General features: G+C 45.1%; 1 protein-coding gene across 3 annotated transcripts in view; it reads left to right on the top strand.

Moving 5' to 3' along the window:
- The window catches only part of LOC137339904 (collagen alpha-1(XVII) chain-like), a 148,823-nt gene that overhangs the window by 87,832 nt on the left and 47,504 nt on the right, over positions 1-13,487 (top strand). For 2 of the 3 annotated variants that reach the window (XM_068001961.1, XM_068001960.1), the window contains exons 35-36: positions 2,048-2,098; positions 3,110-3,169. In XM_068001961.1, the coding sequence (XP_067858062.1) occupies positions 2,048-2,098; positions 3,110-3,169 (111 nt within the window). The remainder of the gene's footprint in view (positions 1-2,047; positions 2,099-3,109; positions 3,170-13,487) is intronic. The other variant, XM_068001963.1, reaches the window with a different exon arrangement.

Raw genomic sequence — 13,487 nt, 5'->3', positions numbered from 1 at the left:
CGATTTTGCGTTGTCGTGTGTCTCGAAGGCCGCCTTGGAGTATGCTTACCCGAAGATCGGTGGCTGAATGTCCTTGACTGCTAAAGTGTTCCCCGACTGGGAGGGAACCCTCCTGTCTGGCGATTGTTGCGCGGTGTCCGTTCATCCGTTGTGGTGTGATGCTGTCCCAGCCTAGTATAAGATATGCGATTTGAGAACCTTTTCACTCATTCATCTGACGAAGGGGATAATCTCCGAAAGCTTGTGATTTTAAAATAAATTTGTTGGACTATAACCTGGTGTTGTAAGATTCCTTACATTTATAAATAGAGGCACAGAATACAAAAGCAAGGAAGTCATGATGAACCTTTATAAAACACTGGTTTGGCCACAACTGGAGTATTGTGTCCAGTTCTGGGCACCGCACTTTAGGAAAGATGTGAAGGCCTTAGAGAGGGTGCAGAAAAGATTTACTAGAATCATTCCAGGGATGAGGGACTTTAGTTACGTGGATAGACTGGAGAAGCTGGGGTTGTTCTCCTTGGAACAGAGAAGTTTGCGAGGAAATTTGTTAGAGGTATTCAAAATCATGAAGGGTCTAGACAGAGTAGATCGAGAGAAGCTGTTCCCATTGGCGGAAGGGTCAAGAACCAGAGGACATAGATTTAAGGTGATTGGCAAAAGAACCAAAGGTGACATGAGGAAAAACTTTTTCACACAGCGAGTGGTTAGGATCTGGAATACACTGCCCGAGGGGGTGGTGGAGGCAGATTCAATCATGGCCTTCAAAAGGGAACTGGATAAGTACTTGAAAGGAAAAAATTTGCAGGGCTACAGGGAAAGGGCGGGGGAGTCGGACTAGCTGGATTGCTCTTGCATAGAGCCGGCACGGACTCGATGGGCCGAATGGCCTCCTTCCGTGCTTTAGCCTTTCTATGATGATTCTATGATTCTTTACTCTCTATCTAACTCGTGCTGTACCTGCCCTGGGAGTGTTTGATGGGACAGTGTAGAGGGAGCTTTACTCTGTATCTAACCTGTGCTGTACCTGCCCTGGGAGTGTTTGATGGGACAGTGTAGAGGGAGCTTTACTCTGTATCTAACCCGTGCTGTACCTGCCCTGGGAGTGTTTGATGAGGTAGAAAACCTTCCAATTTGTGTCTCTTACTCTCCATCTCCGTCTCGCTCTGTCTTTCCCCTCTCATTGTCTCTCTGTTTGCTCTCTCCGTCCTTCTTTTGTCCTTTTCTCCCTTTCTTTCTCTCTAGGGTAGGAATTACAATTGACACTGTTACTGTGCAAACACTTAGTACTTTTTGTTCGGAGACAGTGACCCATTTAGAGTTGAGAGCGGTTTGGTGCTGATCCATGAAACATTCGGAAGGTAACATCATCAACAGTAATGTCTACTCTGTCTCTTGATCAATCACTCTATCTCTGTCTGTCTCTCTCTCTGTCTCTCTCTCTTTCTCTCCCTGTTTCTCTGTCTCTCTCTCTCTCTGTTGCTCCCTCTCTCTTTCTCGCCCTGTTTCTTATCTCTCTCTCTCTGTCTCTCTCTCTCTTTCTCTCCCTCTTTGTCTCTCTCTTTCTCTCCCTCTTTGTCTCTCTCTTTCTCTCTGTCTCTTTCTCTCTCTCTGTCTTTCTTTCTCCCTTGTAAACAATTTTACAACACCAAGTTATAGTCCAACAATTTTATTTTAAAATTCACAAGCTTTCGGAGGCTTCCTTCTTCCTCAGGTGAATGGAGGAGGAAGCCTCCGAAAGCTTGTGAATTTTAAAATAAAATTGTTGGACTATAACTTGGTGTTGTAAAATTGTTTACAATTGTCAACCCCAGTCCATCACCGGCATCTCCACATCATTTCTTTTTCCCTGTCTCTCTCTCTCTCTCTCATTTTTTCTTTATAGCTCACTCTATCTGTGTGACTTTCTCTCTTTCCCCCGACTCTCAATTTGTCATTGTCTATCTCCTTCTCCCCTCCACTCTGTATCTTGCTCTCTTTCTGTCTCTTTCCAGTTTAATGTGTAACAAAACTAAAACATTCCTCCTCCCTGTCTCATGTCTCATAGGTGAAAGTATCGTTGGACCAAGTGGCCCTCAAGGACCTGCAGGTCCTAAAGGTGAGTAAATACTTTTTTATTGACCAACAAGGAGCAATGATGGGCTGGGATCCCAGGCTTGCTCAGGAAGCCAGGTTAACACAGCCGCCACATCAACCCATACCTCTGATTCGAAGGTCTGCCTAGCAACAAGGGAGGTAAATGGATTTGATTGGATGTTTGGTGCTAACGGTATGACTCTTCCAATCACGTGTTGCTACAGTGGTCTGACCAGAGAGCATCAGTCCTGGGCACGAGACACCAAGGGAAGGTTCAAGCTCTTGGAGGAGATGTGGAGAGGAGCAACAAGACTGATCCCCAGGGTCAGAGGAATCAGTTCTCATCCCTTGTGGGAAGGGGTGCGGAGGAGAGGGGTGTGGAGGGGAGCGGAGAGAAGGGGAGGGGTGTGAAGGGGAGGGGAGAGGTGTGAAGGGGAGGGGAGGGGTGCAGAGTGGAGGGGAAGGGTGCGGAGGGGAGGGAGGGGAGCGGTGTGGAGGGGAGTGGAGGGTGCAGAGCCGAGGGGAAGGGTGCGGAGGGGAGGGGAGGGGTGTGGAGGGGAGCGGAGAGGAGGGGAGGGGAGGGGTGTGAAGGGGAGCGGAGAGAAGGGGAGGGGTGTGAAGGGGAGGGGAGAGGTGTGAAGGGGAGGGGAGGGGTGCAGAGTGGAGGGGAAGGGTGCGGAGGGGAGGGGGGAGGGGTGTGGAGGGGAGCGGAGAGGAGGGGAGGGGAGGGGTGTGAAGGGGAGGGGAGAGGTGTGAAGGGGAGGGGAGGGAGGGGAGCAGAGAGGAGGGGAGGGGTGTGAAGGGGAGGGGAGAGGTGCAGAGCCGAGGGGAAGGGAGCGGAGAGGAGGGGAGGGGAGCGGTGTGGAGGGGAGCGGAGGGTGCAGAGCCGAGGGGAAGGGTGTGGAGGGGAGGGGAGGGGTGCAGAGTGGAGGGGAGGGTGCGGAGGGGAGGGGAGGGATGCAGATCTGAGGGGAGGGGAAACCGGTGTCTCTCAATCAGTGCCTCTTGTGACATTTCCACCTTCTGTTCCCAGGTGCATCACTGGAGGGTCCACAGGGCCCCCCCGGGCTTCCTGGTGCAGCCGGTGTTCCAGGTGAGTGTCTGACATCATCTTGTTCAGAGTCTCCATAACAAACCACTTAGAAGTGCCCAATATGGAGACACACTCTCTCCTTGTGGGGACACACCCCACTTCCCTAACCCCATACAGGGAGAGACTCTGCCTGATATGGAGACACACTCTCTCCCAGTGGGGAGACACCCCACTTCCCTAACCCCAGGAAGCTCAGGCACTGGTAACATGAGCCAAGCCTAGGGCCTCCCCAAGTGTTCATCTCGATGCTGCTGGAGTTTAACCAGCTAAACTATGCAACCTGCCAGCAAAGAGCATGAAAGATGTGCAGCCAATCTGCACACAGCAAGATCCCACAAATAGCAATGAGATAAATGACCAGATAATCTGTTTTTGCTGGTTTTGGTTGGGGGAGGAATGTTGGCCAAGATACGGAGCGCAATGGATCATAGACAGGGCTTCGGCTTAATGTCTCATCCGAAAGATGGCACCTCCGACAGGGCAGCACTCCCTCAGTACTGCACTGCAGTGTCAGCCTGGATCTGGAGTGGGGTTCGAACCCCATGACCTTGTGACGCAGAGGTGAGAGAGACATTCACTGAGCCACACTGGTACTGACAATATGTAAGCTTTCCTCTGATCAGCCAGTTCGGATCACCCTACCTAATAGGGCATTGGCTTACAGGGTTATCTCGGTCAATAGGGAAGAATCCCAGCCCCTAGTGACAGGTCCGACCCCCCAGTGACAGGTCTGCCACTGTTACCCTGCTATTTTAGACCTTGTATTGTGTAATGAGATAGGGTTAATTAGTAATCTCACAGTAAAAGAATTTCTGGGGAAAAGTAATCATAATATGATAGAATTTCACATTGAGTTTGAAAGTAACGTACTTAAGTCTTAATCTTAAATAAAACCAATTACATGGGTATGAGGGGTGAGTTGTCAAAGGTAGATTGGGAAATTAAATTGAAGGGTTTTACAGTTGAAAAGCAATGGCAAACATTTAAAGAAATGTTTCAATATTCTCAACAAGTATACATTCCATTGAGAAATAAAAACTCCAGGGGAAGAGTGATCCACCCGTGGCTAACTAAAGAAGTTAAGGAGAGAATTAGATTGAAAGAAGAGGCGTATAATGTTGCCGAGAAGGGTAATAAGCTGAGGATTGGGAGGGTTTTAGAAAGCAGCAAAGAACAACCATAAAATTAATAAAAAGGGAGAAAATAGAATATCAAAGTAAACCAGCAAGACATATAAAAACACACATTGTAAGAGCTTCTACAAGTAAGTAAAAAGGAAGAGAGTAATAAAAGTAAACGTTGGCCCCTTAGAGGCTGAGACAGGAGAAATTATAATGGGGAATCAGGAAATGGCAGATGCGTTAAACAAATATTTTGTATTTGTCTTCACAGTAGAAGACGCAAAAAGCATACCAGAAATAGTAGGTAACCAAGGGGTAAATGAGAGTGAGGAACTTAAAACAATTAATATCACTAGAAGAAAAGTACTGGACAAACTAATGGGACTAAAAGGCAACAAATTCCCTGAACCTGATGGCCTACATTCGAGGGTTCTAAAAGAGGGGGCTGCAGAGATAGTGGATGCATTGGTTATGATCTTCCAAAATTCTCTAGATTCTGGAACGGTCCCCGTTGATTGGAAGGTAGTAAATATTACCCCGCTATTCAAGAAAGGAGGGAGAGAGAAAACAGGGAACTACAGACCAGTTAGCCTGACATCGGTCATCGGGAAAATGCTGGAATTCATTATTAAGGAAATGGTAACGGGGCACTTAGAAAATCATAATATGATTAGACAGAGTTAACATGGTTTTATGAAAGGGAAATCGCATTTGACAAATTTATTAGAGTTTTTTGAGGTTGTAACTAGCAGGGTAGATAAAGGGGAACCAGTGGATGTAGTATATTTGGATTTTCAAATGGCATTCGATAAGGTGCCATACAAAAGATTGTTACACAAGGTAAGGGTTCATGGGATTAGGGGTAATATATTAGCATGGATAGAGGATTAGTTAAAGGACAGAAAACAGAGAGTAGGAATAAATGGGTCATTCTCAGGTTGGCAGGCTGTAACTAGTGGGGTGCTGCAAGGATCAGTGCTTGGGCCTCAGCTATTTACAATCTATATTAATAACTTAGATGAAGGGACCGAGTGTAATGTATCCAAGTTTGCTGACAATACAAAGCTAGGTGGGAAAGTAAGCTGTGAGGAGGACACAAAGAGTCTGCAAAGGGATATCGACAGGTTAAGTGAGTGGACAAGATAGTGGAAGATGGAGTATAATGTGGGGAAATGTGAGGTTATTCACTTTGGTAGGAAGAATAGAAAAACAGAATATTTTTTAAATGGTGAGCAACTTAAATGTTGGTGTTCAGAGAGACTTGGGTGTCCTGGTACAAGAAGCACAAAAAGTTAGCACGCAGGTACAGCAGGTAATTTGGAAAGCAAATGTCATGTTGGCCTTTATTGCAAGGGGGTTGGAGTACAAGAGTAAGGAACTTACTACAATTGTACAGGGCTTTGGTAAGGCCTCACCTGGAGTACTGTGTACAGTTTTGGTCTCCTTATCTAAGGAAGGATATACTTGCCTCAGAAGCGGTGCAACAAAGGTTCACTCGGTTAATTCCTGGGATGAGAGGGTTGTCCTATGAAGGGAGATTGAGTAGAGTGGGCCTATGCTCTCTGGAGTTTAGAAGAATGAGAGGTGATCTCATTGAAACATATAAAATTCTGACGGGGCTTAACAGGGTAGATGCTTAGAGATTGGTTCCCCTGGCTATAGAGTCAAGAACTAGGGGTCATAATCGCAGGATAAGGGGTCGGCCATTTAGGACTGAGATGAGGAGGAATTTCTTCATGCAGAGGGTTGTGAATCTTTGGAATTCTCTTCCCCAAAGGGCTGTAGAAGCTGAGTCATTGAGTATATTCAAGGCTGAGATGGATAGATTCTTGGACTCTAGGGGAACCAAGAGATATGGGGATCGGGTGGGAAAGTGGAGTTGAGGTTGAAGATCAGCCATGATCTGATTGAATGATGGAGCAGGCGCGAGCGGCCGTGTGGCCTACTCCTGCTCCTATTTCGTAAGTTCTTATGTCCCCCCAGTGAAAGGTCCATCCCCCCAGTGACAGGTCTGCTCCCCCACCCAGTGACAGGTTCCCCCCCCCCACCCAGTGACAGGTCTGCTCCCCCCCCCAGTGACAGGTCTGCTCCCCTCCAGTGGGATTCCCCCCAGTGAATGGTCCGTCCCCCTAGCGTCAGTAGGCCATTCAGCCCCTCGAGCCTGCTCCGCCATTTGATAAGATCATGGCTGATCTGTGATCTAACTCCATATACCTGCCTTTGGCCCATATCCCTTAATATCTTTGGTTGCCAAAAAGCTATCTATCTCAGATTTAAACTTAGCAATTGAGCTAGTATCAATTGCCATTTGCGGAAGAGAGTTCTTAACTTCTACCACCCTTTGTGTGTAGAAATGTTTTCTAATCTCGCTCCTGAAAGATTTGGCTCTAATTTTTAGACTGTGCCCCCTACTCCTAGAATCTAAAACCAGCGGAAATTGTTTCTCTCTATCCACCCTATCTGTTCCCCTTAATATCTTATAAACTTCGATCAGATCACCCCTTAACCTTCTAAACTCTAGAGAATACAACCCCAATTTGTGTAATCTCTCCTCGTAACTTAACCCTTGAAGTCCGGGTATCATTCTAGTAAACCTACGCTGCACTCCCTCCAAGGCCAATATGTCCTTCCGAAGGTGCAGTGCCCAGAACTGCTCACAGTACTCCAGGTGCGGTCTAACCATGGTTTTGTATAGCTGCAGCATAACTTCTGCCCCCTTGTACTCTAGTCCTCTAGATATAAAGGCCAGCATTCCATTAGCCTTATTGATTATTTTCTGCACCTGTTCATGACACTTCAATGATCGATGTACCTGAACCCCTAGGTCCTTTTGGACATCCACTGTTTTTAACATTTTACCATTTAGAAAGTACTCTGTTCTATCCTTTTTTGATCCAAAGTGGATGACCTCACATTTGTCTACGTTGAATTCCATTTGCCACAGTTTTGCCCATTCACCTAATCTATCAATATCCCTTTGTAATTTTATGTTTTCATCTACACTGCTTACAATCTTTGTGTCATCGGCAAACTTAGATATGAGACTTTCTATGCCTTCATCTAAGTCGTTAATAAATATTGTGAATCATTGAGGCTCCAAGACAGATCCCTGCGGGACTCCACTAGTCACATCCTGCCAATGTGAGTACCTACCCATTATCCCTACTCTCTGTCGCCTTTCACTCAGCCAACTTCCAAACCAAGTCCGTACTTTTCCCTCGATTCCATGGGCTTCTATCTTAGCTAACAGTCTCTTATGTGGGACTTTGTCAAACGCCTTCTGGAAGTCCATATAAATAACATCCATTGACATTCCCCTGTCCACTACTTTAGTCACCTCTTCAAAAAATTCAATCAGGTTTGTCAGGCACGACCTACCTTTCACAAATCCAATGCTGGCTCTCTCTGATTAACTGAAAATTCTCGAGGTGTTCAGTCACCCTATCCCTAATTATAGACTCCAGCATTTTCCCCACAACAGATGTTAGGCTAACTGGTCTATAATTCCCTAGTTTCCCTCTCCTTTCTTAAAAAGCGGAGTGACATGTGCAATTTTCCAATCCAGAGGGACAGTTCCTGAATCTAGAGAACTTTGAAAGATTATAGTTAGGGCATCTGCAATGTGCTCACCTACTTCCTTTAAAACCCTGGGATGGAAACCATCTGGTCCTGGGGATTTGTCACTCTTTAGTGCTATTATTTTCTTCATTACTGTTGCTTTACTTATGTTAATTTTATCGAGTCCCTGTCCCCGATTCAATATTAGTTTTCTTGGGATTTCCAGCATGCTATCCTCTTTTTCTACTGTAAATACTGACGTAAAGTAATTGTTCAACATGTCTGCCATTTCCCCATTGTCAATGACAATATCCCCACTTTCAGTTTTTAAGGGGCCAACACTGCTCCTGACCACCCTCTTTTTCCTAATGTAACTATAGAAGTTCTACATATTGTTTTTGATATCCCTTGCAAGTTTCTTTTCATACTCTCTTTTTGTAGCTCTCACTATCTGTTTTGTGACCCTTTGTTGATCTTTGTATCTTTCTCATTCGCCAGGATCTGTGCCATTTTTTGCCTTTTTGTATGCCCTTTCCTTATGTCTTATACTGTCCCTTACCTCTTTAATTGTCCATGGCTGTTTTTTTTGGCAAGTAGAGTTCTTGCCCCTCAGGGGTATAAACCGATTCTGTATCACATTAAATGTTTCTTTGAACATTTCCCACTGATCATCAATCGTTTTACTCATTAACAGATTTGCCCAGTTTACTGTGGACAGTCTCTGTCTCATCCCATTGAAGTCGGCCTTACCCAAGTCTAGAATCTTAGCAGCTGACTCACTTTTTTCCCTTTCAAACACTACATTGAACTCGATCATGTTATGATCGCTATTGGATAGATGTTCGCGCACAGTTAAGCCGTTAACTAAATCTGGTTCATTACTCATTACTAAATCTAGTATGGCTTGCCCCCTTGTTGCCTCTAGGACATACTGCTGTAGAAAACTATCCCGGACACACTCAAGAAATTCGCTACCTTTCTGACAGTTGCTAGTCTGCTTTTCCCAATCTATGTGAAGGTTAAAGTCCCCCATTAAGACCACTATGCCTTTCTTACACGCTTGTCTAATCTCTGTATTTATACAATCTAGCACTTCAGAGCTGCTGCCAGGGGTCCTATACACAATTCCCACTATAGTCTTAGATCCTTTCCTATTTCTCAATTCAACCCATAATGTCTCTGTTGGCTGCTTACCTCTCGTTATATCCTCCTTTATCATTGAAGTGATTTCATCTCTAATCATTAAGGCTACTCCTCCCCATCTTCCATTTTCCCTCTCTCTCCTGTAGACCTTATAACCTGGTATATTTAGTTCCCAATCCTGACCATCCTGCAGCCATGTCTCAGTAATAGCTATCATGTCATACCCTCCAATTTGAATTTGAACCTGTAGTTCATTTAATTTATTCCTTATACTCCGTGCATTTGTATATAGAACTCTTAGTTGGGCCACACACCCTAGCCTGACCTTCAGCTTTGATGCTGGGTTAATCGCCTTACGCCTTCTAGTTTTCACTTTATCTGTAGTGTCTAAAGTACACTTTCTTTCTGCTGCTCTACGCTTTTCCCTTTCACTTGTTCTTGAACAACTGTTTGTACTATTTGTATTCTAAATTTCCCCTGGGTCTTCCCCTCTCTTACTGCTCTCAACTTTACTCCCTTCTGACTCCCCGCTCAGGTTCCCATCCCCCTGCCACTCTAGTTTAAATCTTCCCCAAAAGCACTAGCAAACACCCCCGCGAGGACATTGGTCCTGGTCCTGCTCGCGTGTAACCCGTCCCGCTCGTACAGGTCCCACCTTCCCCAGAACCGGTCCCAATGTCCCAGGAATCTAAATCCCTCCCTCCTACACCATCCCTGCAGCCACGCATTCATCTGGTCTATTCTCCTGTTCCTATACTCACAAGCACGTGGCACTAGTAGTAATCCTGAGATCACTACCTTTGAAGGCCTGCTTTTTAATTTATCTCCTAACTCCTTAAATTCACCTTGCAGGACCTCATCCCTATTTTTAACCTATGCCGTTGGTACCGATATGGACCACGACTACTGGCTGTTCACCCTCCCCCTCCAGAATGTCCTGCAGCCACTCCGCAACATTCTTGACCCTAGCACCAGGGAGGCAACATATCATCCTGGAGTCACGTTTGCGGCCACAAAAACGCCTATCTGTTCCCCTTATAATTGAATCCCCTATCACTATAGCCCTGCCATTCTTCTTCCTCCCCTCCTGTGCAACACAGCCACCCGTGGTGCCCCGAACTTGGCTCTTGCTGCTTTCCCCTGATAAGCCATCTCCCCCAACAGTATCCAAAGCGGTATATCTGTTTGAGAGGGAGATGGCCCCAGGGGACTCCTGCTCTACCTGCCTAGTCCTTTTACTCTGCCTGGTGGTCACCCATTTCCTGGGTCAAAGAAGGCCAGATACCAGCGGGTATCAGGACCTGATGATCTGTATCCCAGGGTTTTGAAAGAGGTGGCTATAGAGATAGTGGATGCATTGGTTGTCATCTTCCAAAATTCTATAGATTCTGGAACGGTTCCTGCAGATTGGAGGGTGGCAAATGTAACCCCACTATTTAAGAAAGGAAGGAGAGAAAAAACAGGGAACTACAGACCAGTTAGCCTGACATCAGTAGTAGGGAAAATGCTAGAATCTATTATAAAGGATGTGACAACAGGACATTTAGAAAATAATAATAGGATTTGGCAGAGTCAACATGGATTTATGAAAGGGAAATCATGTTTGACAAACCTATTGGCGTTCTTTGAGGATGTAACTAGTAGAATAGATAAGGGGGAACCAGTGGATGTGGTGTATTTGGATTTTCAGAAGGCTTTCGATAAGGTCCCACACAGGAGGTTGGTGAACAAAGTTGAGCACATGGAATTGGGGGTAATATACTGGCATGGATTGAGAATTGGTTAACAGACAGAAAACAGAGAGTAGGAATAAACGGGTCTTTTTCAGGTTGGTAGACTGTGACAAGTGGGGTACCGCAGGGATCGGTGCTTGGGCCCCAGCTATTCACAATCTATATCAATGATTTGGATGAGGGGACCAAATGTAATGTTTCCAAGTTTGCTGATGACACAAAACTAGGTGGGAATATGAATTGTGATGAGGATGCAAAGAGGCTTCAAGGGGATATAGACGACTAAGTGAGTGGGCAAGAACATGGCAGATAGAATATAATGTGGAAAAATGTGAAGTTATCCAGTGAGAAATTGGGAAATGTTGATGTTCAAAGGGACCTGGGTGTCATAAGAAACATAAGAAATTGGAGCAGGAGTAGGCCAATCGGCCCCTCGAGCCTGCTCCGCCATTCAATAAGATCATGGCTGATCTGATCCCAACCACAAATCTAAAGAACACAAGAAGTCGGAGCAGGACCCGGCCACATAGCCCCTGGGCCCTCTCCGCCACCCACAGGGCATTGACCGATCCGAACTCAGCTTCATGTCCAATTTCCTGCCCGCTCCCCATAACCCCTAATTCCCTTTACTTCTAGGAAACTGTCTATTTCTGTTTTAAATTTATCTAATGATGTAGCTTCCACAGCTTCCTGGGGCAGCAAATTCCACAGACCTACCACCCTCTGAGTGAAGAAGTTTCTCCTCATCTCAGTTTTGAAAGAGCAGCCCCTTATTCTAAGATTATGCCCCCTAGTTCTAGTTTCACCCATCTTTGGGAACATCCTTACTGCATCCACCCGATCAAGCCCCTTCACAATCTTATATGTTTCAATAAGATCGCCTCTCATTCTTCTGAACTCCAATGAGTAGAGTCCCAATCTACTCAACCTCTCCTCATATGTCCGCCCCCTCATCCCCGGGATTAACCGAGTGAACCTTCTTTGTACTGCCTCGAGAGCAAGTATGTCTTTTCTTAAGTATGGAGACCAAAACTGTATGCAGTATTCCAGGTGCGGTCTCACCAATACCCTATATAACTGCAGCAATACCTCCTTGTCTTTATATTCTATCCCCCTAGCAATAAAAGCCAACATTCCGTTGGCTTTCTTGATCACCTGCTGCACCTGCATACCAACTTTTTGATTTTCTTGCACTAGGACCCCCAGATCCCTTTGTACTGCAGTACTTTCCAGTCTCTCGCCATTAAGAAAATAACTTGCTCTCTGATTTTTCCTGCCAAAGTGCATAACCTCACATTTTCCAATATTATATTGCATCTGCCAAATCTCCGCCCACTCACCCAGCCTGTCTATATCCCCTTGCAGGTTTTTTATGTCCTCCTCACTCTCTACTTTCCCTCCCATCTTTGTATCATCTGCAAACTTTGATATGTTGCACTCGGTCCCCTCCTCCAAATCGTTAATATAGATTGTAAAGAGTTGGGGACCCAGCACCGACCCCTGTGGAACACCACTGGTTACTGGTTGCCAGTCCGAAAATGAACCATTTATCCCAACTCTCTGCTTCCTGTTCGATAACCAATCCTCCACCCATGCCAGAATATTACCCCCAATCCCGTGATTTTTTATCTTAAGTAATAATCTTTTATGTGGCACCTTGTCGAATGCCTTCTGGAAGTCTAAATACACTATGTCCACTGGTTCCCCTTTATCCACCCTATACGTTATATCCTCGAAGAACTCAAGCAAATTTGTCAGACATGACTTCCCCTTCATAAAGCCATGCTGACTTTGTCCTATTAAATTATGCTTATCTAAATGTTCCGTTACTGTCTCCTTAATAATAGACTCCAAAATTTTACCCACCACAGATGTTAAGCTAACTGGCCTATAATTTCCAGCCTTCTGCCTACTACCCTTTTTAAATAACGGTGTTACATTAGCAGTTTTCCAATCTGCCGGGACCTCTCCTGAGTCCAGGGAATTTTGGAAAACTATCACCAAAGCATCCACAATCCCTACTGCCACTTCCCTCAAGACCCTAGGATGGAAGCCATCAGGTCCAGGGAATTTATCCGCCTTGAGTCCCATTATTTTACTGAGTACCATCTCCTGAGTGATTTTAATCGTATTTAGCTCCTCCCCCCCGAGAGTCCCCTGTTTGTCCAGTGTTGGGATATTCTTAGTGTCCTCTACTGTAAAGACTGAAACAAAATATTTGTTCAGCATTTTTGCCATCTCCATGTTTCCCACCATTAATTTCCCGGTCTCATCCTCTAAGGGACCTATGTTTGCCTTAGCCACCCTTTTTCTTTTTATATAACTATAGAAACTCTTGCTATCTGTTTTTATATTTTTTGCTAATTTCTTTTCATAATCTAACTTCCCTTTCTTAATCAATCCTTTAGTTACTTTTTGCTGTCTTTTGAAGAATTCCCAATCTTCTATCCTCCCACTAAGTTTGGCTACCTTATATGTCCTTGTTTTTAGTCGGATACTATCCTTGATTTCTTTACTTAGCCACGGATGGCTGTCATTTCTTTTACACCCTTTTTTCCTCAGTGGAATATATTTATTTTGAAAGTTGTAAAATAACTCCCTAAATGAACACCACTGCTCATGTACCGTCTTACCCTTTAATCTATTTTCCCAGTCCACTTTAATCAATTCCGCTCTCATACCATCATAGTCTCCTTTATTCAAGCTCAGTACGCTTGTTTGAGAATCAACCTTCTTACCCTCTAATTGGATATGGAATTCAAC

The sequence above is a fragment of the Heptranchias perlo genome, chromosome 21, assembly GCF_035084215.1.
Source record: "Heptranchias perlo isolate sHepPer1 chromosome 21, sHepPer1.hap1, whole genome shotgun sequence".
NCBI lineage: Eukaryota > Metazoa > Chordata > Chondrichthyes > Hexanchiformes > Hexanchidae > Heptranchias > Heptranchias perlo.
Note: the sequence above shows the minus strand (reverse complement) of the source record. Positions and strands in the feature narration are given on the sequence as shown.